This window comes from Eublepharis macularius, chromosome 6, assembly GCF_028583425.1.
Source record: "Eublepharis macularius isolate TG4126 chromosome 6, MPM_Emac_v1.0, whole genome shotgun sequence".
Classification (NCBI taxonomy): domain Eukaryota; kingdom Metazoa; phylum Chordata; class Lepidosauria; order Squamata; family Eublepharidae; genus Eublepharis; species Eublepharis macularius.
This window is the reverse complement of record NC_072795.1, coordinates 60330732-60357607: the sequence shown is the minus strand read 5'-3', so window position 1 is coordinate 60357607 and position 26876 is coordinate 60330732. Positions and strand designations below refer to the sequence as shown.

At 40.5% G+C, this 26876-nt stretch overlaps 2 protein-coding genes across 3 annotated transcripts in view; one reads left to right on the top strand and one right to left on the bottom strand.

Annotated features, from left to right (window-relative positions):
* SP140L (SP140 nuclear body protein like) overlaps window positions 1-3362 on the top strand; it is a 68630-nt gene extending 65268 nt beyond the window's left edge. For both annotated transcript variants that reach the window (XM_054983730.1, XM_054983729.1), the window contains 2 exons: window positions 192-287; window positions 1564-3362. In XM_054983730.1, coding sequence (XP_054839705.1) covers window positions 192-287; window positions 1564-1644 — 177 coding nt within the window. In that variant the 3' untranslated portion in view covers window positions 1645-3362. The remainder of the gene's footprint in view (window positions 1-191; window positions 288-1563) is intronic.
* Window positions 3363-4522: 1160 nt separating this feature from the next.
* AIRE (autoimmune regulator) lies at window positions 4523-25014 on the bottom strand. The gene is made up of 11 exons (XM_054983905.1): window positions 24865-25014; window positions 23515-23689; window positions 22735-22887; window positions 18827-18960; window positions 12506-12621; window positions 10623-10719; window positions 10114-10275; window positions 8441-8562; window positions 7357-7453; window positions 4989-5057; window positions 4523-4603 (listed from the first exon to the last, which is right to left on the bottom strand). Exons 1-11 carry the CDS (start codon window positions 25012-25014, stop codon window positions 4523-4525), a joined length of 1356 nt encoding a protein of 451 aa, XP_054839880.1.
* Between the last annotated feature and the right edge of the window lie 1862 nt (window positions 25015-26876).

The window sequence follows — 26876 nt, the reverse complement described above, 5'->3', positions numbered from 1 at the left end:
GCAAGATTAAAACAGCACAATTTTGGGGTCATCATCACAGAGCAAATACTTTTAAATATTTCAGATTCTTTCATTGAGATTGCAAAGTAATGAGAATATTCAAAGATGATATTATTTTAATATTACTGTCTAGTACTACTGATTTGTACAATAATTATAATTTCTTATCTGATAAATCCATATGTCTCAAGAGGATAAAAGAGAAGCTGCAGAAAAAGCTCTATCAAAATGTAGGTGACTTCATCTATGATGTGCAGCAGACCTTCAGCAATTTCCAGATTACTCAGGTAAGCACTAATCTCTACCTCCTGTCAGTTCCCTCCCTATGAATGGTTAACCAGCATAAGGGTGGGGTAGAGTCAAAATTTCATTCCATATTGAATTTATGAACAAAAAACTTGGACAAGGGCTAGAGGTGACTTAATCCAATAGCACTTTCACCCACCCCACACACTATTCACTGGCAGCCCCGCCTCCATGGAGCCATGCAGCCAACTGGGCCTTCTTAAGAAAAACTGCCCCCCCGCCCACCAATATTTAGAATATTGGTGCAAATCTTCTTTTATGTGTGGGCTTTTTTCTTAACTGAAATGTAATAAAATATTGCCAGGTATTTTTTAAGATTCTATTATTTCCCTACATTTTCTGAGGGATTTGATATTGTAGTGAAGTAAGGTTTGGCAATCTCCTGGAATTACAACTGATCTCCAGGTAACAGAGATCAGTTCCCCCAGAGAAAATACCTGCTTTGGAGGGTAGACTGTATATAGCACTATACTGCCTTAGGTCCCTCCCCAAACCTACCCTCCCAAGTCTCCACACCCAAATCTCTTAAGAATTTCCCACCCCAGAGTTGGCAACTGCAGGTGAAGCTTCCCCCTTGAGACCCAAGAGGCTTTCCAAAAAGCAAAAGCCATTCTGATAGGAGTAGGGTTTGGCGGGAAAGGAAAGCCCAGCAGAGCTGACCCTGAGGAGTCTGCTGTGTCCACCCTCTTTGGTCCCTGCAAAGGAATAAGGCCGCAAGCACAGAAAGACAGAGCAGTAAAACTGCCACATAGAGGAGGAGTAAGCATAAGGGAAGGGACAGGAGGTCTCCCTGGGCAGCTTCTTGCTCTCCTCAGACCAAAACAGCCTCCTGAGGTGGGTTGAGCCTCCTTCAGCTCTGTGGGGTCCTCCAGAGCTGTGGCCAGTTGCTGCAGGGTCCTAGTGCCAAAGGCGGGTTTTTTGTTTACTGCACTCTGTTTTCTGGCAGCTTTATTTTCTCTGCCCTCACTCCAGCATTTATCATTAAAATTTATTGTGATGATTTCCCTAGATTTTTCTGTGGGATTTGATACTGTCGTGGAGCTTTCCTGGTGCAAGTTATTTTCCTATGACCAAGCACAGTGAAAGAGCATTCGTGTTTGGTAAAAGCACTTTCCATTAGGAGAAGTGCTGCTGTTAGTCGAATTGATCTGAAGGATCTACCCTTGCATATCTGGTATTTTGTAGAGAAATTGTAAATAAATAAAGCAACAAACTCCACAGGATTCAAAATGAGATTTTAACTTCTTTGTTCTTTAGGATGAGAAGATTAGAGAGATGATACAGAAATCACAAGATGAATTTGAGAAGAATTTTAAGGAAGTGTTTTCCATTAAGTAACCAATTTCTGAAGCTGAAAAATAACAGTCTCATCAAGGATTACTACAAAATATCATAATTATGAAAAAATCTTATATTCGTAAAACTTTTATACTACTATAAAATGTCAGATATTTCTTTTTTAAAAAATAGTCAGGATATCACAAAGCCATGTGGATTCCTTTAGAAGTCAAGATTTTAACTGCTAGTTTTCTTTTCATATGGATATGCAGCAAGCAGTAGGAAACAAACTTTCATGTATTTGGAGCTTTTTCTGCACTAGAGTTTTGATATGTAACTGTGTACTCTTAAAAAGTTCCGCCTTGGGCAAAAGTTGCAATTATCATCTCAGCTCTGACAATGCTTTTTAACCGTGCATAATCATTAGGTTGTATGGAAAACCTCCTTGTCTTATAGAACATTTTTCATAGGGGGGGGGGCGGTCAAGAAACAAAACACTCAAGACTGGAAAGTAAACCCTCACTTCCAGAGTAGTGATGCAGTCACCAGCCTCTTTGACTAACCCTCAACTTGAGACCAAGAGGTAAATTTCAAGTCCTGCTGGGAATTAACCAAAACAGAAGGTAAGGCACTTCACAGACTGAGTTCCACAAAACAATTACTCAGGTAGCTATGGCAAATTGGTCAAGGGGTTGGATTCAGTCTGAAGCATTATAAAACCCAAAGAACGCCACACAAATATAATTAGTAAAGTTTATTAAAAGAAGTCCAAGAAAATACAAATTATAGAAGTGTGCAAAACAGGAAAAGGAACATAACAAGCTAAATATCTAAACTGATAACACTATAGATGCTTTCAGCCCAAACCAGATGTTACCTTTTAGATAGAGCACAAAAGTTCAGGCAAAACTTAAGAGTTCAAAATCCAGAGAACAAAGGCAAGATGGCAAATGGCTACAGGCTTCCACCAGCAACCATCCCAACAAGAATAGCATCCAAGAACAAAGATCTGATCCCAAGCAAGGAGCGTTCAGGCTTTAAGGCTACCTGCCCACAGTATGGCCTATCCAGCTTGCCCAATCAGGGAAGAGCTTCTCCTGCAGCTAGCATACCTTCACAGGTTGGGAGTAAATCACTCCACTTCCAGAGTGCCATGCATTAATGAGATGAAATGCAGTTATGAAAACTCCCTTCAACCTTCTGGCCTTGAAGTCCTTCAGATCTTGCACCTGTGGCTCCATCTCACTTTCTTATCTATCCGGGAACCTGCAGTGTCATCCTAGCTGCATATTCCCAGAGAAAGCTTCCTTTGCTTTTAACTAGCTTCTAACTAGGCCACACAACCTGAACCAAAGTTTGAATAGGCCAAGAAACAGACTAGGCATATTCAGTTTGTTGATAGGCTGTGCACAAATATATGGCTTAATTTAAAAAACAGAGCTTTGTATCATTACATTTTAGGGGAAAATATATCATCTCTGCTTTGGTAGTCTTGACAAAGATTGTTCAGCATTTTTCACTTATCTGCCTCTTTCCACTCACATTGAATGTAGAAAGATTGCATTAAATGCAGTATTTGTAGTTCAGCTTAACTCTAGAGAAGCTTTACTTTTCAGAACATCGTACTTTGCCTCTACTGTAACTTGGCTATCACCCATGGCTATATTAGAGGGAGAAAAGAGACAGCAAGGTTCCATCTGTTTGACCTGGAGAAACTGTCTCCTATGGTTCTGTTGTATAACTGCCATCATAATGAAAGAGTTTGGACTTTGAATTTGCTTATTTTCTCCCCCCAAACCTATGTTTTTTCTTCGTGTCATGAGTCCATTACTTTAAACTGTATACTGCCTTTGGTGAAAATGTATAAATGTAATAAAACACATTAAGACATAAGTTCAAGAGGGTGCAGTTTCTCCTGCTGATCTATTATTAATAACTAGTAAAACTTAATAACTTTTCAAAATGTGATCAGCTCCTTGTACTGATCTACTTAGGACACGCCCAATTCTATGGTATTTTTGAAGGCAGATAACATCATGGGTTGCATTCCATACTACCTTTCCACTAAGTTCTTCTCTAGTGGAAACATGTGGTATTCCAATGGATAAAGACTTCTGCTATCAGATGAACTCTTTACCAGAAGGGATTCTGAGGATCAACTTTGCATAAAGGTATCATAGGGCACAATGCTAAATGTTTATCACTTTTGATTACTCAGTACAGCTGGCCACGTATCAGCTCTAGCTGGACAGACCAGAATGTGTTCTTCAAAAACAGAGAAACTTCATCTCTCAAACTCCGAGCAATTGGAATTGTGGAAGATCATTATATAACTATTGTATTTGACAGAAACAACTGTTTGTGGGCCTTTTTCCTATTGCCCCCCCCCCCTTGGGCATCCTTTTTCTTTCTGCTCTGCTCTTTTTTGTTGCAGTTTTTTCTTCACATATTATGGAAACAATCAGATGTGCTACAACTATAGAAATCATTCCAATCACTGTTATGGTGTTTAAAAGCACAAAAATAATTTGGAGAGCAATTTAGAGAAACTCTATGGTCAGATTGGGATAGCAGCACGCTGTATGAATGGAGCAAAATGATTTCATTAAGACAGGACACATGAAATATGCACATTAGAAAGAATGTTTTGTTTTTAAAGCCCCTAGCAAAAGAAGTATGAGAAAAAGAATTGAATTTCTTACAAATCAGTTCATACTCCCTTGTACAGTTATTTGAGGGAGATGACCCAGGTTCAAGTACAGCCTGGAAAAAAACAAATTGTTTCTCTCAAGTAGATAGAAGCACAGAGGTACCAATTTATTAGAATTATTACCAAAACAAGAGACGGTATGTTGGAGTAAACTTGTGTGCCATCATTTCAACTGCAGCTGGATGAGGACAAGTCTGACGTTAGAAAACAAGAGCCAAATCCAAGATCCTATGAAAAAAACGCTTGGGTGTCTGGCACAGGGCGAGACATGCTCTGGAATGCCCAATGCAGGATACCATCAAAGGTGTTCTGGAAGATAATAAAGAACAGAGATACTTTGTCTGCCTGTTAATAAATATTTAAATACAAAACCAAAATTGAAACAGGACATACTATGAACAATACTGTTACAGCTGTTCTTGTGCTTTTCTGAGTTGAGTTCACTGACTGTGTCTCAGGATAAATTTACAGGGCACACAACTGTGATGTGGCATCCTTTATAGCAACTTGCCGTTGATTCTACTGCATGAGGAAATGGGAAGTTATGAAACTGTTCATGTCATAACGGCTGGAGTACCAAGTGGTGCAATGATTGGCAATGTAATATTAGGAGGGAGTGCTGAAACCTGCAAGGCTGTCAGTAGCGTGCCAAATAAGTGTGTAAGTCAAAGGACACGAAGATCATTTTCATTACCTCCCCTAACAGAGAGTCCAGCTCATCTTTATTCATAACTGGTTCAGCCTCAGCAGATTCTTCCACCACCTATGATTCAAAATAGAATTTTGGTATTTCAATCAATCTAACATATAAATGCTGGCCAACAATCAGCTGCAGTAAGAGATCCATAGTATAGCCAGCAACGCCCCCCCCCCCCCCGCACAACAGAGCAATACTTTATCACCTTCCCCCTCCTGCTGCAGCCCAGTGAGCACTGCGAAATGCTTCTCCCAGAGGATAGGGAGCCCTTAGGAAGAACATGGTGGGCAAAGGGGAAAACTGCCTCCCCCAAGTGTCTTGTGTCAGCTGGAAATTACCTTTAGATCACATTTATAGATTCATTCCTTCTGGCAGACAAGATTTCCTACTGCATAGAAATCTTATGGGGTTACCATGAAGAAGAGTGAAATAAGCGTTGCAAAAAGCTCTGCATACTAAAAGACCTTCAAGAAACACTGACAATGCAGTCCTAAACAGAGTTACACCCTCCTAAGCCCACTGAAGTAAACCATTCTTTTTATCTCTTGTCATAGAGCTCTGTGACCAGGAGACAACAGAGAGGTATCAGTCTATATCACCCCAAGTATTGAAACTGCAACAGAAGAGAGAAGGGAGGAAGTGACTTCATGATTATATGTTATCTCAAAAACCCTTTGAAGTAGATTAGTCTAACAGTCTCTTTACATGAGACATCTTACACGGGGATGCTCAAGTGTAGGGAGACGCAATGTTCGCCGGGAAGTTTAAAAAGAGCCAGTGGAGATCGCCCCTCAGAGGATTGTTAATTTCCCCGGGCAATCTCCAACGGCTCTGTCGTTTTAAACTACCCTCGTGTAGAGAGGTGAAATTGAGCCTTTGGCTCTGTCTTTTTTAAACTATGCTTCCCAGCTAACATTGCATCTCCCTACACTTGAGCATCCCCGTGTAAGATGTCTCATGTAGACAGACAATGAGTCTTGTGCCCAAGATCATCCAATCAGCTTCATTTGATCCTACCTTTTTACAGCCTGATAATGCCACATTCTAAATTAGCAGATGGTAAATATTTTTAAAAAATTATTCTCAGGATACATTTAAATAAATTCACATAATTCTTAAATAACTAGGGCAAGTTATATAAAAGTCAGCAGAACATCTGGAACTGCGTCAGCCTTAGTCCACTTTATTTTTTGGCAGATATAGGATTTGGCCAGGTGCCTTTTTTGGAACAGTGCAGTGCCTAGTAGTGACCCTCGGCTGCAATACTCCATATTCCTCTCCTGCTCTCTGTGTGCTTCCTCTCCATAAATGCTTCCTCCACTCAGAACTGTGGGCTATTTCATGGGTCAGATGGCTTTTTAAAAATAGGAAATCTCTGAATTTGCGTAGAGACAGTCTGTCTACACACACACATGCAGAAAGAGGCAGGCCTGAGATTCGGAACGTGATTGGTTGAGCAATAACAATAACTTTCCAAAGCAAATAAACAGGATGTTTCAGCAGCAGAAAGGAGAATGTGGAAATATGCATTGTTGGTGTTATTTTAACTAAACGGGGGGAAAGATGATAAATGGAAGAATGGTAGTGAAATAATGGCCAGGATGTCCAAAAATACAGGAGTCAGTATATTGAGACTGGAAAATGGAAGGAGACACAGTCTGCACAAACTCCTTGTGGTACAGACAAATAACAGTCACATGGATGTGGTTGTTGATCCAGATATACCCTAATTTAAGTTAAGCAGTATCATAACTTTATCTCCCGGATTTCACCTGTTGCTCCCGATGCCTTGAACACTTCCCTTGAACATGTAAGGATTTTGCCTCATACTTCTAATACCTCCTCAAAACCCATCATTTCCATGATGACTTTAACCAGCCGTTCCTTCTCACACACAAAACTGAGTAAGTAACTGAATTTTTTCACATTCATCCTTTCTTACATTTGCCTCTCCCTCCCATCCCTCCACTGTTTTCTTCACTGTTAAGTTTAGACTGCAAGTTCCTTGGGCATGGACCTTCCCCTTTTTCACTTATGAAACTTTGTTAAATACCATACACACCGTTGGTGTCATATAAATAATAACAGCAACAACAGTAATATGTGGGAACCATGTCACATGAATTTCTCTGTGCAAAAAAAATTGCAAACTGTCAAGTGTCACCATTTGCAAAATGTGGAACTGCTTCAATACAACGAGGTTCTGTCAATCATGTTTCTAGGTATCCTGCAACAAAAAAGCTTGTAGAAAATAAAGGGTATCAATCTTTAGACATCTTGGTGAAAGTGCAGTTCTTTCTCAGCAAGTTCCTTCAGTTGTTTTCACTTCTACCCATAAGGCTAAAAAGACAACAGAAGTCCTGACCTTTACCGCTCTCAGCACTGAGCTGTTTGAGACTGCTGCTCCTTCCACGGTGATAGTTGCAGAGCTGCTGGAGCAGGACTTGCAGATCAAGATTCCACTGGAAGAGAATATAAAGGAGAACCATTAAGATCTTCTTGAAGACAGGGGTCTAGAGCTAACAAACAGCAGATGATCTGTGGCTGAGATGAATCACTTCAGGCTGTAAATGGGGGCTCACTTGGCTTGGACTCTCCAATGACAGCAATAATCAGGGTCAGCTCATCATGATTTCCTCCTCTTGCACGACCACCAATTTGTGGGAATGAGTAAGCTAATATTAGTGCTGGCACAGCTAAACTGCAACACTTGCTTGTACTGAAGCAGAGACTGCTCAGCTTGGCTTACTCCAGGGCCATTTTAACTTTCCAGTCTGCCCCTGAATGCTTTGCTTAACAGTCTTAAGAAGAAGAACTCAACACTACATGAGTATTGCGTTCAAAAAAGGAAATTAGGTTTTTATTTAATTTGTAGATAGTAATTATCCATACATTGGGATGCTGATATTAAGAGTTGAACAAATATGCATGAGTGAGCTGCTTCTAGATAAAACCAAACCTGGTAAGAATTACATTTCCTGGGCTTTTCAATATACACATTTGTCCTATTTCATCCAGAGAATAATATGTAAACTCTGGCATGTGTTTAAACGTATATATGTCTGGTTGTAATGATTTCTCCTTTATTGGTTTTAAAAGAACTTAAGAATTTTCAGGATGTTTCCACTCATTCTAATATCAATCACATGACAACAAAAGAGAATCTGTCTTAGATCATTGTACATGTGAGGGATGTTCTGTTCTTTTTCTTGTGAGTTAAAATGTTTTGAACATCCACAGGATTGCCAGAAGTTTGAGATGTACCATTTCTCTGATTTGTATTTTTTGGTCACTGTTAAGATTATTTCATAAATTTTGGGAGGATGTAACTCTTTTTAGGATTGTAGTGCAAACCAGCCATGGCATACCATCCTAACAAGGCATCAAAGAACAGGAGCCAGGAAGTTCGGAGAATTCATAATAGCTTTGTTCTCTAATGAAATCTGCACCTGATTTGATCTGCATGGGCAGGAAAATGGCATTGCCAGTGGAAAGCCTTGAAGCATTTGCTGCAGTAGATCATGTCACCTCCTTTCCTGCAAACACCACACTTTTCCCCAGTGGTCAGTTTCTGCAAAACAAGCAAACAACAACGAGGAGTACCTTTCTAGCCAGACTTGGCTCTTTCTTATCTTGCAGAGGTGTCCTTCCAGCTGGCCTCTGTACTTAAATGTTTTTTTCCCCGTACCTAATGCTTTACTGCCACTCTGGAATTGTAATTGCTAACCAGCCCTATTCTTGTGACTGAAGCAGAACAGAAAATTAAACTTAATACAAGCAGCACAACTAAAATAACTCCCATTTAAATGCATACAAAATGAGTAAGAACAGGTCCATCTATTTTGTTGCCCTTGTTATTGCTAATATTAGTGGACTTATGATGCACTAAATGATAAACAAGGAATGCTTTGTATACTCGAGGGTATGTGTGTTATATAGAACATATACAATCCACTTTGCACTGATCCCCCTCTTATGCTGAACATGGGAGAAAAGAGTGAATGTCAACAATTAAGTAATCCATTTTAGTTCATATTTAGAAGATCATACAACCTTTCCTCCCCTACCCCCCGAGCTCTGCCATAGCCCTTTGAATCTTAAACCTGTCACAAAAGCCTTCTAGCATTATCAGGCGATTAATAACAGAAATATTCATATACTCTTGAGTTATCAAAACTTGTGGAATAAGGCTTGCAACCTTGAGATAATGGATGCTTAATGGGAAATAATTTGGAAAGCCAAAACATTAAATACAAAGGCTATTAATATCCAGATTCTTTCATTTAAGTTTATATCTAGGTGGTACTTGTCACTGTCTCAACTACACTTGATCAACCTGAGTTACAGCCCTCTTTATTGGAGACAGTGTGGCCAAGATGGTAGCTATTTTCATTGCTGGTGGGCCTGTCCCAAAATTCAAACATATTGGAGACAAATTCTTCTCCAAACATATAGACTCATGGGCTATAAAGTCCCTATGCAACCTGAAGTTATACTGCTAATCCTCTGTGAAGACCCTACTATCCCAAATATAAGAAAAGACCTAATCCTTTTCTTTCTTACTGCAGCTAAATCAAATATTGTTTTTTCTTGGAATAAAGCTGCCCTTCCCCCTATAATGAATTGGTACAAAAAAAACCTGGGCGTATTTTGTCATGGAAAAAATAGCTGATCAACTCTATTTGTTTGATAATCCACAGTTTCAGTCTAACTTAATGCACACATGGCTTCTGTTTCTAGAAGATATGGTTGCTTTAGGCCAATCACAATTACCTGATGCAGTGGCATGCAGTATTCTTGCAATTCTTTGAAATAATAGAAATGTATAAGCCGATCTTATGTTATTTTATATATCTGTAAAATTGTTTATATCTTCTGGTTAATACACTATATAATTTTAACTACAGTGTCTTTTATGACATAGCTGGGTTAATATTATGTTGATGTCTGTTGTTAAACTGTTAAAATGAAAATAAAGTATTTTTAAAAGCCTTTTAGCAGAAAAAAGTACCACTGCAGCTACAAAATACTTTAATAGTTCTGTTCTTACATAAAGCATTTGAAATGTCAAAGACAATTGAAACTAGTAAAAAGTTCCATAGCAAAGTGCGCTATTACTGACCAGCTGGGCCTCTGTTCCCACATTCTGTACTGTTGGTACTACTGCCACAGACACTGGGGATACAGCAGACACAGGTTGCCCAAAGGAAGTCCCCAAAGGTTCTTTGATGAGAACTCTCTTCCGATCTTCAGCTATCCTCTGGCCATAGAGAGTAAGAGCACCCTATGCAAGAAGGAGAAATATCATGTCAGTCCCTATTCTATAGCAATGAAAGTAACCACAGGGAGGCAGTACAGGACTTTGTATACATTTCCGCTCTTTGGCTGCTCTGTGTAAATCTTAAAATGCCTTGAAAGAGATGGCATGACTACCTGCATTTCAAATGTCTGGGCTGTAAATGAGCAAAATTCAGACTGAGCATGAAGAGCTCTGACTGCTACTACAAATAGCCATCGAAATAAGGGCACCCCATCAGGGCTGCCTCGTGTAGGTTACGGCTCTACACAGAAAAGCAGCATAAAGAGGCATGGAGTTTCTAGGAAATGGAGAACTGTGGATCACCGTTATACCAGAGTTTGAGAAAGTTGCTGTCTGCTGTTCTCTTCTTCACTGTGCCTGTCCAGTTTCAGCTTCCCCAGAGAGCAGGATTCACATCTCCATGTTCCGCTGCCCAGTATCCCAAAGCAGAAAGACAGGAACATGATCATGAATAACAAGGTAAGAAATGAAAAAGCTAAATAAATGTAAACAGAAATAATTTCCCCTTGCAAATGGCATCTCTGTGCAACTACCACCAATCTCAGACATGCTGCGGCTATGGAGGGAGGAGACCTATCCAAAGAGCAGCTGTCTGTGACCGGGAGGAATCCTGGGAAAGGACAGGTGCTTTTTGCTTAGATACTCTTATGATCCCAGCAGAGAATTTCCTGTGCAGCCTGTGATTACCCTCTGTGAACTGATGGGGATGGGCTGGTGGTAGAACCAACATGGGCTGAATTATTTCAAGTATATGTACTCTGAGAATCCATAGTAAGAACGTATTATCACATTCTCAGCAGCCTATAAAAGATGGAAAACTTGTAAACATTCACCTGATGGCTTCCCTACAGTGTGGTTCTGTGCTGCTGGGTAACATCTGTGAGAATATTCTAAGCACATGGATGGAGTCAATCACATGGCTCTTTCCTACCTGGTAGCATCTCCCATGGGGTCATACAGTACTGATCTAGTGAAAATGACCCATTCTACAGTTCCTGGCTACATGGTTGGAATATTTAGACACTTCCTAGAGGTTTGGGATTGAACCATAGGACAGCTTCTTCCGTTTCACTGGGTGAGAACATAAAGGGGGACCTAATATTTAATAAGTATTTTCAACTCAAAGACCTTAGAACCACCAGAGTGCTATATTGACAGTCCCTGGCAGTTAGGTCCCCAAGTTCTCCACAGTTAACACACAGGTGTTCCAGTTGAAGTAACTTTATTAGAGATCCATTCAGTACAAGGTGCATAGACAGTGGAATTGGAGAAGTGATGTATGTGGGGCTAGCCATGTTAGTTATAGGGAATCTTCCCACCTTTGGGAAAGGAGACCGTTAACGGGGTGGGGGATGGGAGGTGAGACATTGTTTTAGAGTAGATAGTGAGAAAGATGAACTTATCTTTGGTTCTCAAGAAGGATACATTTCGGGCCCGTTTCAGCTGGCAGTCAAGGACACTGGCTCAGCAGAGTGCGAAAGTGAAAGTAAACATTTGCAGGATAACCTACTGGCACTGCAGCAATAAAGGACTCCCTATACTCTCAGAGACCAGAGATCAGAGGCTAATATACATTCATGACAGATATGCCGGCAGCATATATGACATATATACTGGTATGGATATAGGAGACATACTTTGGATGAAAAACCAGAAAACAAGGAATAAGGAAATGGTTCAAAGACATCATTTGGTAAAGGGACAGGGATTGTAGATTATATTACTGGGAACTGTCCATGGATGTAGATATTATCTTACTGGGTAGTTTCCATGTCATTTAATAGGTCACGTCAAATTACTTGTTTAATTTAATTGCTGTATTCATGTATTTGAATTGTATACTTCTTTTCAAATTTCTGCCATGCATTCCTATTGTATTGTTTATTGAATGTCCCAGCTGTTGATCATATTGACTTGCACTTTGTAATCTGACTTGGGTCTCAGTGAGAAAGATGGACATATGTACATATGTACATACATACATATGTACTCCTTTTTGCATTAGCGATAACTTTGGGCATATGAGAGATACCTGTGGGAACATACTGTAGAATACAGTCAGCTAAGGAAATAGTGTAGTGATTACACTACAACAACAACAAGCTGGAAGGAAAGGACATATTCTAAAGATCACTATTTGATTCCAGGAGGATATATAAATGTTTGCTGAAGTTTAAATGGCCACTGCAGTTACCTGGGAATTTCTGTCAGTGGTGGCATAAGGCAGGCAAGATGAAAGGCTTTGGGGCATCCATCACAGCAGATAAGCTCCCCACCATCTTTGCAGACAGCACATTCATCATCATTCTTCTGACCCAACAAGTTACAGCAGGATCAAAGCAGAGAGAAAAGTCTGTTATCATCCAGTTCCTCTGCATATAACTCAGCAGGACCATCTATGACGCTTTCCCCCACCAAGCCAGACCATCATCCCCTGCTAGCTATCACATTTTTATCTCTCTCTTCCTCAAAGGAGCTCAGGATGGTGAACACAGTTCTCTCCACAGTTCTCTCTGTTTCATCCTCACAATAACTCTGTGAGGTAGTTTAGGCTAAGACAAGGTCAGCCACTGAGCTTCATGGAGATTTAAACCCAAGTTCCTAGTCCAAGCACTTCAACACTCAGGCTATTGCATTTTATGTCCTTTGTCAGTATAGTGGAGTCCTTCTACTACTATGGTCAGTATTCATTGCCCTGAACAAAGAAGTGTTACCTACCTTGAAATTTATCAAGATGCAGTATGGTGACAAAACTATGGCTCAGAAGCCACATGTAGCTAAGAAAAACATTCAAATGGAGGCTTGCCTTTTCACTAATCATTCCCTGATCTCTATGCCATGCTGAGGGAATTCAAAATGATGATATGGTCTTATAAGGTCCTAGTATAGGATACCCCAGAAATTAAATTCCAAGATGGAGAAAACCCAGTACCTTTCTCCCCAGGTAAACCCTCTGGTTAGCTCAGAAAGTCCTATACAAAATGCCCAGTCCACTGTGGTCAGCTGCATGGATCCGTGTTAGTTGAAGCTCCTCAGTATCCTGTTACCATCAACACTAAGAGCCAAGCTCTTGCCTGGCAAGTGAACAGACTCATGTGTATTCCTCCCTGTTCACTTGCCCTCCACTTGCCCTCCACTTGATCAAGTAGTGCCAAGCAAGTGTAATTCGTCACTTGTAGCTTGGCTCTGAGGCTGTGCGACTCAGACTCCAAGTCTAATAGCAAGGCAGAGGAGCTATCCAGCGTGCCAAGGAAAACAATCAAATTTTAAGTCAAGGTTGCTGAAATAGCATGGGAGCTGTCCAACTATATACCCAGTGTGACATCAAGGAGCTAGGCAAAAAGGGTACTGTCTGGCAATATGCAGACAGTTACTGAAGGAGCTTTGCCCTGAGCTCCAGCCTTCCTAGAACAACCACAGTAATACTTAAGTCAAGTGCTCTTCCACTGGGGCAGTGCTCTGAAGAGGTGGGGGGGGGGGCTATTGTGCAAAGCAAGCACACTGCCTGCTAAAGTTGGCTTTAATTTGGGTTCAGCAGTGTCTTCCTTGGAATCCAGAAAGTGATTCTGAGGTGTTGCTGTACTGGGGCTAGATGAAGACTGGAGCAATGAATGTGTATCTGAATCTTCAGATTCATTAGGATTCAAGCTAGGGTCTACACTATGGCTGGTATCCTAGTCTTATGAGATTCCTCTTGGCTCCAGCATGTACTGGAGCCTGTAATTGCTCCACATCTGGAATTTTCACACTGGACTGTCCATACCTAGATCTTGATGATCTTTTTTTCCCTCTTTTGAGATGCCATTTCCAATTCTGATTCTGTGAGTTGGCAAAACCATGACATGCAATTGTGGGCACCCTAAACTGGGAACACTGAAGTTTTCAAAGAGCTGATCTTTTTGAATATTTCTTTACAGCATGAGAAACAATGCTAGCAAAGATAGGAAGAAGGAGCTGATAACAGACTTTGTGATTCTTAAACCCTTTGCCTTAAGATCTTTGATAATCTCTGTGACAACCATTTGGCAGTGTAATTATGTAGTATTTCCTATGTGAAACAGTGCTCCCTCTATTCCAGGTTTTAAATTTGTTAATCTGCATAGGCTCTGATAACCCTGATAGGATGTAGATAGTGCATGGAAGCAGAACCTCTGCAAACATCACTTATTTGTTTGGCCAGAAGTGAACTCAACAAAAAAAATTGTTGGATAAGGTGGTCGGCAATAATGACTTGGCTGTGAACTGCAGCACGGGTGTTCTGTGCCATTGATTTAATGTTAAAATCTTTGGGGAATTCCATCTTGACATGAGGAGGACAAGTTCTGCCAAGGAAAAATGTTCACCCTGACCAAACCCTATCCCTTCAGGGAATCTGGCACAAACTCAAGTAGATAGCTCAGGAAACCTGGGACTTCCCAAGTCAGATGGAACTTCCAGAGTATAACAGACTAACCTCACCCATGCAGTGAATTTGGTGGAAGTAATGAGTTAGTGAGTAAACATAAGGAGTAGCTCTCAACATGCCCCTTTGTTATGTCTTGCATTGGAGAATTTTGTGATGGCCTTCTGAGCACCTGTTCTGTAAATGGAAAGGACAGTTTTCAGATCAAAATACTGTCTTCAGTGTTCCTGTTAACTCCAGATGGTTTGGGTATGATTTGTAGCTGAATGGCTGCCTAGATGGAAGGGTGTGTATTCAGCAATATTTTGAGCAATTCTTTAAAAAGGGAAAATGTGAGAGAGGAGCAGTTGGGCAAAAGCTTATGCAGTCCATGCTTCTTCCCATTCCCCATCTTAAAGAGCAGCTATACTTTACAATTGCATCCATGTTTAAAATAACCATAATGCTTAAAGTAAGTTTGTGTTTTCTTTTTGGGAATTTAGCTGCTAGGATTGCTTTATTAAGGGGAACAGATCAGGGGGAGGTGCAGAGAAACAGAGGAGGAAATGTAAACCCTTTCTTCCCCTGCCATGCTTTTCACTGGAAAAACCTATTCCTGGAGTGCTTTTACCCTCACTAGGGAAAATTTATAGGTACTTGTATGCTATCCCCAAAGGAGATTAAAGCAGCTAAGGAGTGGCTTTTTCCAGCAAGAAAATGGCAGTGGAGGAAAAGATTAAAATTCTCCTCTGTTCATACACCATTCTCTTCCACAATTGAGCAATCCTGGCAGTTAAATTTCAAATAAGTCATTTCAACTAAATATAGAGGAAATTGTAATGTGTAATTGTGCTCTCAGTCAGCATCCAATCTCTGAAGTTTTTAAATATAAAAGTGAATGCTGGTTACCCTTCAGGTGACATCTCTATTTCTTGGGGTCTGTAACACATTTCACAGCCAAACAGCAATATCAGAAGTAGGGGATACATGCTGTACACTAAAGACACAGGACAATGTAAATGACCTACTCCAGGGAGCTGCTTTTGGTTGCATGTCTCTAACGTGCACCCTGCTGCATTTTTCTAGATGCATCCATCCCCTTCAGATGCTGCTGTGTTCACCACAAGTACATTTGGAGAAAGTGCAGAAAATTTGCAGCATAAAATGCAAATATCCCTTACTGAAATGTTGTTACCTTTTGCATGACTATACTTGTTTATATAGACCACGGCCCAGCTGCTCCTCTTCTATGTTTTCCTTTTAAAATTATTTAAAATGTTGCTGCATTTACAGCCTCCTATCTATTCAACCACCCCCTTTTTGTTTGGTTTTCATTTTAGCCTTTAGTTCCAGCAACTTTGAAATCTCTCATAGATTCTTGTTTTGTACTCTAAAGAGCCAATGTGATATAATGGATATTGTGCTGGACTTGGACTGGGAAGATCTGAGTTCAAATCCTCTTTGGAAATTGCTGAAAACTCTATGCTTTTATAATAGAGATTCCTAAAGAGGACTGCTGTCACCTGGATTTTCCCCAGAAGTGATGTCATGCTGTTGCCCCCTCCCCCATGCTCCCCCAGTCTCCTTGTTGTTGCCTGGCAGCCTGACCTTGAGCCACTCATTCTCTCATCCTAGCCTATCTCACCAGTAATGTTATGAGGATAAAATGAGAAAAACCCTTAGAAGAAGGATGGGCTACAAAGCAGGTGAAGTATTTAATGGCGCATTAACTGTTTACGTTACTAAAAAGTCTGACTCCCATAACATCCCACAATCCCAACAGGACAAAGCTTGTACAGACAGACACGTCTGTATAGACTGTAGATGGGAAGGAGCTGTGGCTCAGGTCCTAAAACACTGCATGCAATTTTTCTCAAGTTCATACCCAGCATCACCCATTAAAATCAGTGATAGGTGATGTGAAAGACCCTGAGAGTCTGGAGAACTAAGTAGAAAGTACCAACTTCGGTAGCTCAAAGGCACCTTCTACTGTTCACATGACAGGAATTGTACAAAGAGCAGTAAATGGACAAACCAAAGCAAATGAAAATGTGAAGAACATAGGGATTGGAAAAGTCATTATCCTAGTGTAGAAGTAAAAATACTTTTCCTATTACCTGCTGGAGGACTGGGTCAACAGTATGGAAAGAGATAGTGGGGAACTTGCTCTGCAAACTTCCTTTCTGTTCTCCCTTCTGAAGACGAAGAGAAGTGTGAAGATGTACAAATTAACATGCTGACTATGGGCTACTTAAAATACAATGCAGGCTTTCAATATTGTTGCACCTTGACAAAGAAATCAATATACTGCTCTTTTGTGGAAACATTGAAATATAAAGCTGGAAGGGAACCCAAGGGTCATCTAGTCCAACCTCTTGAACAATGCAAGAAATTCACAGCTACTTCCCCCTCCCCCAGTGACCACTGCTCTATGCCTATATGAAGGCAAAAATTCTCCAGGGTCTCTGGCCAATATAGCTTAAAAGAAAATTCCTTCCTGGCCCCAAAGTGCAGATTGGCATTATGCTGTATATATAAGAAAGGGCCACAAAAGCCTAGCATGAGCTCATCTCTTCCTGCCCTCCCCTTCCCAATCAGCCTAAATTTATAATGAGTCAATAAATCATCATTGCTGTCAGATGGTCATCTAGTGTCTTCACAAAAACCTCCAAAGAAGGAGAGCCCACCACCTCCCAAGGAAGCCTGTTCCACTGAGGAATCACTCAGGAGGTACTTCCTACTGTTTAACTGAAAAACTCTTCTGATTTAATTTTAACCCATTGATTCTGGTCTGACCCTCTGGGGCAACAGAAAACAACTCCACTCCATCTTCTGTGTAACAGCCCTTCAAATACTTGAAGATGGCATGAAAATTGTTTTTTCAAAGTGAACTTGTAGCAGAGCCACAGAAAAGGCATGTTTATGGATAAATTCATGGAAAGATATGCTTTCCCTTCAAATTTTTAAAGCAATACATGTAAGGATAATGTTCAATCATCTATATTGTTCTCTTCAATCTGATGTAAATGGAGGAGTTATTTTATAGTAATAAAAATATTTGGAAAAAAAGAACAATCTTTCAGCAGATTTGTCACTTAATAATGTATTTCCTGTTAGACTTTTTGCAGCCATTTTGGTTATAGTGGAAGAAACAGGCATCTCCAGGGCTTTGTGAGAGACACAATGGGCTTAGACTCGAGTATCTCTTTTTAGAATTTCATTAACTGAGGCACATCAAATCCAAAAAATAATACTGTAAGTTTCAGTTAGAGAATTTTAATTGTTACCCTTCCTTAGAGCAAGAAAAAGTAATGCACAAACACACTTCAGTTTCCCCATAGAAATAAACCAAAATGAGCTGCGAACTTAGAAGGCCAGATGAGTGACGTGCTGAGGCCTTTATATACATTATTAAGGGCTGATGCACACAACTACTGGACTTGTGGAATCAGCTCTTTCAGCCTCTGACAACTCTGAGTCATGTGACTTGTTTGCCTGTTTTGCATCATGGTATGAAACAGTGTCATACAGAACTAATTGTAAAGCTATACAGGTGCTATACAAATAACAATAAATAGCATCTCTTCTAGACAAATGCATTTTAAATTATATTAATGCTTCACTTTTCTTATAACAGTTTGATTCCAACACAAAGATAACATTTAAGATATTTGGGATATATAGGTGTATGTATGATGGATGCCTCAGACTCCCATAAATTAATATAGCCCAATGGGTTCATATTAGGCATTAATAACATCCCCATTTCCCCAATAACATGCTTTAAGTAGAATTTGATTCCAGTCGCATATTAGAGCCCAACAACATTTTTACATCTGAAGAAGGGAGCTTTGACACTCAAAAGCTTATACCCTGAAAATCTTGTTGGTCTCTGAGGTGCCATTGGCTCAAATCCTGCTGTTCCACTGCTGACCAATACGGCTACCTACCTGAAACTATGCCTTGAGTAGTTTACATTAAAATTGTCACACTACAATCACTATGTAAAATCATAAACGAAACAAACATGTAGCTACCATGAACTTGTGGTTGTGTGAACATGTTAATTCAGTAATTAACATGTACAGGTATATAGCCAGCACAGTGTAGGAAGAAACATGTTGTGGTACATACATATTCGGGGGCCTGGGATTCTTTGGCTTTCACACTGGGCTTTGGTTCACGAGCTCTACTCTTCTCTACAGGCTCCTCCAATTTTCTTGTGGTATAAAACTCACCACCAACTTTGATATATTTCTTACCATCTCCTGGAAAAGGAAGATTATGCTAAATGTATGTCTCTAGTACTGAAATAAGTTGCCATTGTTCTAATAGGGAAAATGTAATTGGCCCAATTCAGACATCAAGTCAAACAACAATTTGTGCTTATGATAGGTTAGACTCCAAGCCATAACTTGAGTGTCCAAACATACAACAGGCAAGACATAGCTTAAAACTATGCTTCCATTATCCATTATCTCGGCACTCGGACTGATGCCGTCACTCCCATTTCTAAAGTGCAAGAGTCCCTGAAGGCAGGGCTTTTGCTCTAACTATGGTTTGTTCATTCAAGGATCACACCATTGTTCGCAAGTCCATGTTAAACTGTGACATCTGATTCTGGCCTGCCAGCCAACTGTAAGCCATTGTTTCTCAATTCAAACTTGATACCAAATTATATTTAAGTTTCCTTAGACATATTTGGTATAGTTTGAATTGAGACATTTTAACTGTAAACAGAATGTTGAATGAACTATTCCTTGTGAAAATGTACACAACGACATATGGAAAATACTTTTTTCTTCATCTGTCCACCAGAATCATGATTTGGTATATTGTCTAATACACCGGGGGTGGGGGGGGTGGGAGGAGATTAAGACATTATAGAGAACATCAGACCTTGTTTTGTAGAGATGAAGTGGACAGAGTGCTGGATTTTAATTAACTTGGATTCCACCACCTGTTCCATTGGGCGACATCTCAGCCCGTCTTTCATCGTTGAACTAACCTTACATTGATTTTGGCAAAGATAAAAATCCTGTAATACACACACTCACACACAGTACATAGTGCTGGGATTCTGCCTCCTCCTTGAAGCTCTCTATGAAGGAGGTGGCAGTAAACACAGTTAGAATCAGGCTGCAAACAATAATTTTTTACTTTCAGCAAAACAAAACAATTACAACTCCTTTTTACTACCCACCCTTCCTCAATGCATGAGATACAATGCTCAAGTGGAGCCCTGGATATAGGAAGCAATGGTCCGGTAAAGAAAAGAAGGTATGCCTAAGTCTTGTCAGATTTAGTAACCTGCACTAATTTTGTATTGCCTAAATTTTCTAGTGCATCATTATATTTTTCCTCTTATTTTGTACACTTTTAAACAAATTTTCACTAAGGCACTGTTCCAGTAGTCGTTCTTACAAAGGAAAGTGTCCCTGCAAAGACAGCTCTGAATATCCTATCACTCAAAGGTGTAATTATTCTATTAGAAACTGATAACTACCCAAAATTTAGTCCTGCTAATACATCGACCACCAGGGTGGCTAACTATCATCCTCTGCTGGAGAGCTTTCCAGGGGCATTTGGCTGGCCTGTACTGCAGGCGGATTGCTGGGCTAGATGGACATTCAGTGCAGTTCTTAAACAACACAGAGGTAGATGCACAGCACTACATGTCACATATGGAACAGAAAATATTGCATTAAATTTTTCCATCTAACCAGTTTGAACTTAGGCAGAAATCACTGTGTCAAATACACCTGCTATGAACACTGTTCCAGTAACACTTCATAGTCATTGTTATCCTTGAACTGGTTAATTCTCAGCATGAGAAAAGGTGAACATATACCTGACTCAGAAACTGCTTGAGGAAAATTCCTTCTAAATCCCTACTGTTCACTGGTTTTTCACTGAGTGTCTGTCATGAGAACAGCCTTCTGAACTGAAGCAGATACAATATGAACGCCTATTGTTTCAAAAACAGTCCTAACATCACAGGAGGACCCATAATATAAAAACTACACAGGAGAGAAATTGGAGGACAGAAACAGCAGTTTATGGCTCATTATTCTCACATACTGGATATTAGGATGCCTATAACTTTCACTCTATAAACAATTAAGAATTAGCCAGGTATCATCCTAGTATTTCTTTGTCCACAGGATAAAGTCAACAAATACTGTTGGGACAAATACTGTCATTGCAATGCAGCAGATAACATACAGCTTGCACACAGTGTCTACAGTGAAAAGCACTGAAAATTTTAAAATGTATCCCATAGACAATGTGATTGTTGAATTCAAGTGTCATTGCTTTTTTGGTGGTTAAAAAACCCCACCCAGATTTAGTCAAAGTTTACAAGCAGATGTGGACATGCCACACAAATCCATGCTTGGTTTTCATGGTAGCTATCATACTAGTTGTGTGTTGACCAAAGTGGCATACGTATCCATGCTCTTCCTTGCCTTTCCTCCAAGCTACCCATTTGTTCTGTTTGGTACAAAAGGTGACAGAGTTACAAGAGGAAAGTCTAATTTCCTCCTGGTTTGTGGGGCAGGATGGAAATACAGCATGGAACAAAATTTCCAAATGGTAATTTGGACTTTTTCAACTCAAGTAACCTTGGGGGATATTTTCATGCAGCAGACAGCATACTGGGGTTGGATATGGCAAAGAAGAGATCAGATATCTGCTCAGCCATGAAAGCTCCTGTGTGGTCATGAGATAGTAGTTTCTTCTCAGCCTAAACTCACTTGCAGGATCTTTGGGAGATAAGGACTGCAAAAATGTTCTCCACAGAGAAAAAATCTCACAAATAATTAATAACCTGTTGTGAAAAGTTTTGAACCAGGAGACAAGCAGTAAAGAAGGACATGGGCATGGCGAAGTGAAGTGCTTACCGTTTGGAAGTGGGCAGTGCTGAATGTCAGCATTCTCTGCTTTCTTTGCTGCTTTTGCCTTTGGCAGAGTCCCTGTTGACCCATAGTATAGGTTATAACACTCTGAAAGCAAAATGCACTGCAGTTGCACATCCCATTAAGCAAACATGGGTGCTTTGAGCCTTGGCCAGAAGCTCATAAATCATTTGCACAGAAGTAGGGCTTTTTTCAGTGGGATCTTCCAGGATCTGAGATCTGGAAACTCTGAAAAAAGATCACGTGACTGGTGGCCCTGCCCCTGGCACCCAAAGACCCGTGAGCTGACTCCCTGGGTGGAGCTTCTCCCAGGCTGCCTGCTTCCCCAGCCTCTTCCCCGGCTTTCCCTTCCTCAGTCCCTCTCTCCTTCTTTCCTTGCTTCCTTCTTTCTTTCTTAGTCTGTAGTTGCAAAATAGTAAAGAGTCCAGTAGCACCTTTAAGATTAACCAACTGTATTGAGACATAAGCTTTTGAGAACCACATGCATAAGTGGGTGTCATCAAAATATTGATGGCACCCAATACTAATGCCTCAGACAATCTAATTCAAAAGTTTTTTAATCAAATGGATTCTGGTTTTGGAAAAGGCGTGACCTAACGCAATTTGCTGCTCACAAAGTAGATTCCTGCTCACAACACTGCACCACTTAGAGGGAACATTGCCGGTAAGGGACGGGGAGGCGAGCGGGCTCAAATCGATCCAGCGCTCCAGGGGGTGGCTGCGCCCTGCGCGATGACCTTGCTTCTGGGAAGCGAGGCCACTTCTGGGAAGCAAGGTCACTTCCCGGAAGTGATGTCATCATGTGTTTCTGGCAGCGTGCACACACTTTGCTCATGCACATGTGATAATAGAGAGATCCACCACCTCTTTTCACAGAAAAAAAGCCCTGCACAGAAGTGTTCATGAAAGGAAATTTAGAGGAGCTTCCACATCGTGTTGCATTTAATATGAATACAGCTTTAAAAGAAAGGGAACATGTTATGCAGATATTAAAAGGATTGTTCCCTCAGGGCATGAGTGTGTAATAATTTGAATTTGTTACATGTACCTTGGGGCATCCTATCCTTTATGCTTTATGTGTCATACATTTCTGCTTAATTCTAATCCCAGCAAATAGTTTAATACCAAAGTGTGGGTCGCCTTTCAGTAAAGGCTGAGGAAGGTGCAAAGGGTCTTTCTCCTCCGTTGCCTTCCGCTTTCCTTGAGACTTGGGCTGAGCCAGTATCTTAGGACTGGCTGTGAGTTTCCTTGCCCTACGGTGCCTGCCAAGATCCATATCTGAAGAAAAAAGGAAAAGACAAAAAAATATTGCTTGATAAAACTGATGCACTATTAGGTAAACACTGGTTAAAATCAACTGCATCAGATATGGGTTGGGTTGCCATCTTTTACACTACTTTCTCTAGCTGTCTCTTTAATATCAATTTGATCTGCTGCAAATATCAGGTCATGTTATTTACCATGCCATTAAAAGCTTCAAGTACCCATTTCCACACACTAAACACACTATTCCACACACTATTAAAGGGGAAAGACACTTTTTGCCCAATGACACCTATAGACATAGGTAGCCAGTTAACCCCCTCTCTAGCAGCAATTCTAAAGCAGAGAAAGTATCCACTCTGCTTCCCCTCCATTAACAGTGCCAACCTATACAGAGTAACAGCATTATAAATCAATTGACTTCAGTGGATTTAGAAGGGTGTAACTCCCCTCAGGATGGTATTGTAAGTTTGTTGTGCCTGGGCTTCCGGGGGCGGGGGGGGGGGGAGGAGTTTGCATGAAGATCAATTGATCATTTCCAAAAGCAAAAATGAGGAAGGATATATCCCCCTCTCCCCAAATATAATTCAACTATAGGAGTAACTTCAATTTCTTCTGGGCTACAGTGATCTCAGTTGATACCTTTGGGAAAGCTACTCCGAATGGACTGGAGCTTGGAATATCTTTCCAGATTGTAATCCTTGAAGAGGACCCTCCAGAAGTCCTGGATAGAAGGTGACTCCTGACTCAGCAGCCACGTCAACACGGCATGAAAAGCCTTATGGCAACCCTCTTTCTCCTTCAAATGGATAGTGTCCTTCAAGAACCAGGGGGATGAAAAACCCAAGTCAATAGTAAATACTTGAGTGTTAGCAATTGCCTACAGGAAAAGGAAGCTAACAGTTGCAGGGAAAGTTCAACATTATGGCACTGCAGTGTGGAAATATACACATCAAATCTTCAAAACATCCTTAAGATGTAAAACACTAATAAAGCTGAAGTGGTATAAACAAAAATAATGAAGACTAAAACAGAGAATTGGATGTTGCTAAAGCACAAGCACTCCTTTAAGTAGCAAAACCATTCACTGCTTTAAACAAAGACACTATTATACAGCACAGTTGCTAGGAAAGGGGAAGGTACTACGCCCTGCATGCAGAAGCCTCCAGGTTCCATCCTTGGTGCTTCCAGTTAAAAGACTGGAATCAACAAGTGTCAAAAGACTTCTGGTGAGAGTCTAGAGAGCTTTTGCCAAAGCAGACAATATTGAACTAAATGAATCATTGGCTTAAAGCAGTGTCCTGTAGGGTTGCCAGCTCCAAGCCTGGAAATTCCTGGAGATTTGAGGGGTGAAACCTGGAGAAGGCAGGGTTTGGGGGAGGGAAAGGACCTCAGCATGTATAATTCCATAGAGTCCACCCTCCAAAGCAGCCATTTCCTCCAGGGGAATTAATCTCTGTGGCCTGGAGATCAGTTGTAATTCCGGGAGATCTCCAGCTACCACCTGGAGGCTGGCAACCCTATTGTCATGCGTGCATAGTTTCAGAGAGAATCAGATTTACAGTTTAGAAGATATGTGTAGGGATTTTCAAAAGGTACTACTGGTGTGTGCAAACTGAGACATCAGTCCTCCAGAGAATATGTTGATATTCATGATTGAATGCAGTTGAAACAGTGCACTACGAATCAACTCCTGTTGGAAATCTTTTTTCCATAATTAGATAAAGGCATATACAAGCAGAATATGGCATATGGACAGTCCTAAAGAAAGGTCACTGTGATTCCAAAATGAAAAAAAAGTATTAAGATGTTTGAGAAGACCCACACCCAACAATATATTCGACTCTCTTACACTTCTGTGTCTTCCCATTTACTGGAGAATTAGTATCTACTTTTCATCAACATGATGGGATACAACTCCCCATGCCTTGCATGCTGTGTAAACATAAGATTCTTTCCCCACAATTAAACATTTATTTAAAGCTTTCTCACCTTGAACATCTCTTCAGTGACAACGTCATGATCCACAAGCCCATGAAGCAATGGGAAGACATCATCCACTGCCATTGAAATCTCTGTGCGGTATAGCTTCAGTAATTTCCGTAGGTCCCCCTCTCCCAAAGGCCTATCAGAACTGAACATCCTTGGTAGAAAATAATATTCACAGGGCAGTTAGGAGTATCTGTCAACTCTTACTTGAAGACGTCACAATCTCACCATTATTCGTGATATACCCCTATTTTGTAATGGCAGGTGGAAGGAAAGAACATGCATCTTTTGTGCAATTGACCCTTCTGCGTAGACTAAACCTCCCTTCTAAAGTAAAAATGCAACAGCATTCTGGATCAGTGCAACCTTCACTGTCAACTCAGCTGTACTTCCAGTGTTAAAATCTGGAAAATCAAAACATATTTTCATGTTCTTCTTTTTCTATTATTCGTGGTCTTTCACTTCTTCAGTGACAACTAATCCAAGTTTTGATTTCCTTTTCCCATTCTATATCCTTACAAACAGGCAGGAGTACTGACCTTACTTGTCACATTGATAGCAGCACTAGTTATTCTGTTTTCTGCAATTTCCTTGTACCTTTTATAAGGTTTGATAGGTTGAGTGATGTGAGTGTGTGGGTCGTTATAGAATAGCAAAAAAAAAATACTGATCAAGAAACTAATAAAATTCCAGTGATGAAGCTCTGATGAATTTAGGAAGCTGAAACAGTATCCAGTTAAGCCTGTTTGGCTTCTTTGTGATCTGAGAACTTTGCTCCACCTGCATTCCCTATATATTACCTTACATGAGCAGAAAATAAAAACTTTACACTATATAGTGGTAACAGAGTTTAATGAACTCTACATCCTCAATACAACAGGCTCAATGCCCGAGGAATAATTTAGAAAAGCTGTACAGTCTCTGCAGGGGGTACCCATAATGAACCACACAGTCATCAAGAAATGAGTTCCATGCTTATTTCATAATATTATTGTTGTTGATTAAAAAAAATACTTGCTCTGGCAAGAGATTAGAGCCAGAGCCAGGGCTTGCAGAGCTATATCAGTATGGGATGGTGCTATGGCAGAACATAGTAGGTTAGGAGCAGAGTTTAGAGAGTCTGGTGGACCATATTATAGAGGAACCTGTAGGTTAAGGATGGAGCAAGGTCAGAAGAAGGTGGGTCTGGGCCCTTGTTACAGATACAGCAGAAACCTGTGGTTCTCCCATAAAGTCAAGGTGGAAATTGTCAGATTATGGGTAGATCTTCATAGCATCAGCAAAACGTGATACAATCTGTAACCTACTAGCTTTTGGAACTTTTTCTTTGAAACTGATTGGAAGAAATCCTTGTACGCACAAATGAAAAACTGTTATTTCCAGATTCCTTCTGCATTGCTTGGAGCATCTTTTGATAGCCTGTTAATGAGAGGCTCCATGTAAGATCGCAAGTTGCCTCAGAATGCCAGTGGATCTCAAAATTCTTGACTCTTTACACAAACCCATGCTTTTCTTATTCGTGTGTACATGTAATCCAGGGTGAGAGGGAGTAGTTAAATACAGGCAGCATATGGCTTTGCTTTCAACAGGCTAATTTTAAACTGCTTCAGAGGCGATTGCTCATGCAAGAGACGCAGCTCTAGCATCTTGATTGATTCTAGACATTTGCTATGGGCAATCTCAGAATGTATGGACTTTCCATTATACTTCCATTAATGCTTAGCTTCCCTCACACTGAAAGTAAGCTATAATCATCAGAATGGGTGCACAACAAAAATCACACACAGGGCCACTTACATTTTTTACTAATTCAAGAAGGCTCTATTAACTGTAGTAAAAATCATTTTATTATAATTTTCATCATTTTCTTGTTAACCATTTCCTTATTAAACCTCCAACCCTTTCCCAGTCATGCCTCAATACACACAAAGTCACGCCTCCCATAGCCAGTCTCTGAGGGCCAAGCTACACATGACGAATGACACTTGAACAGCAAGTGGATTGAGTGGAGGGCA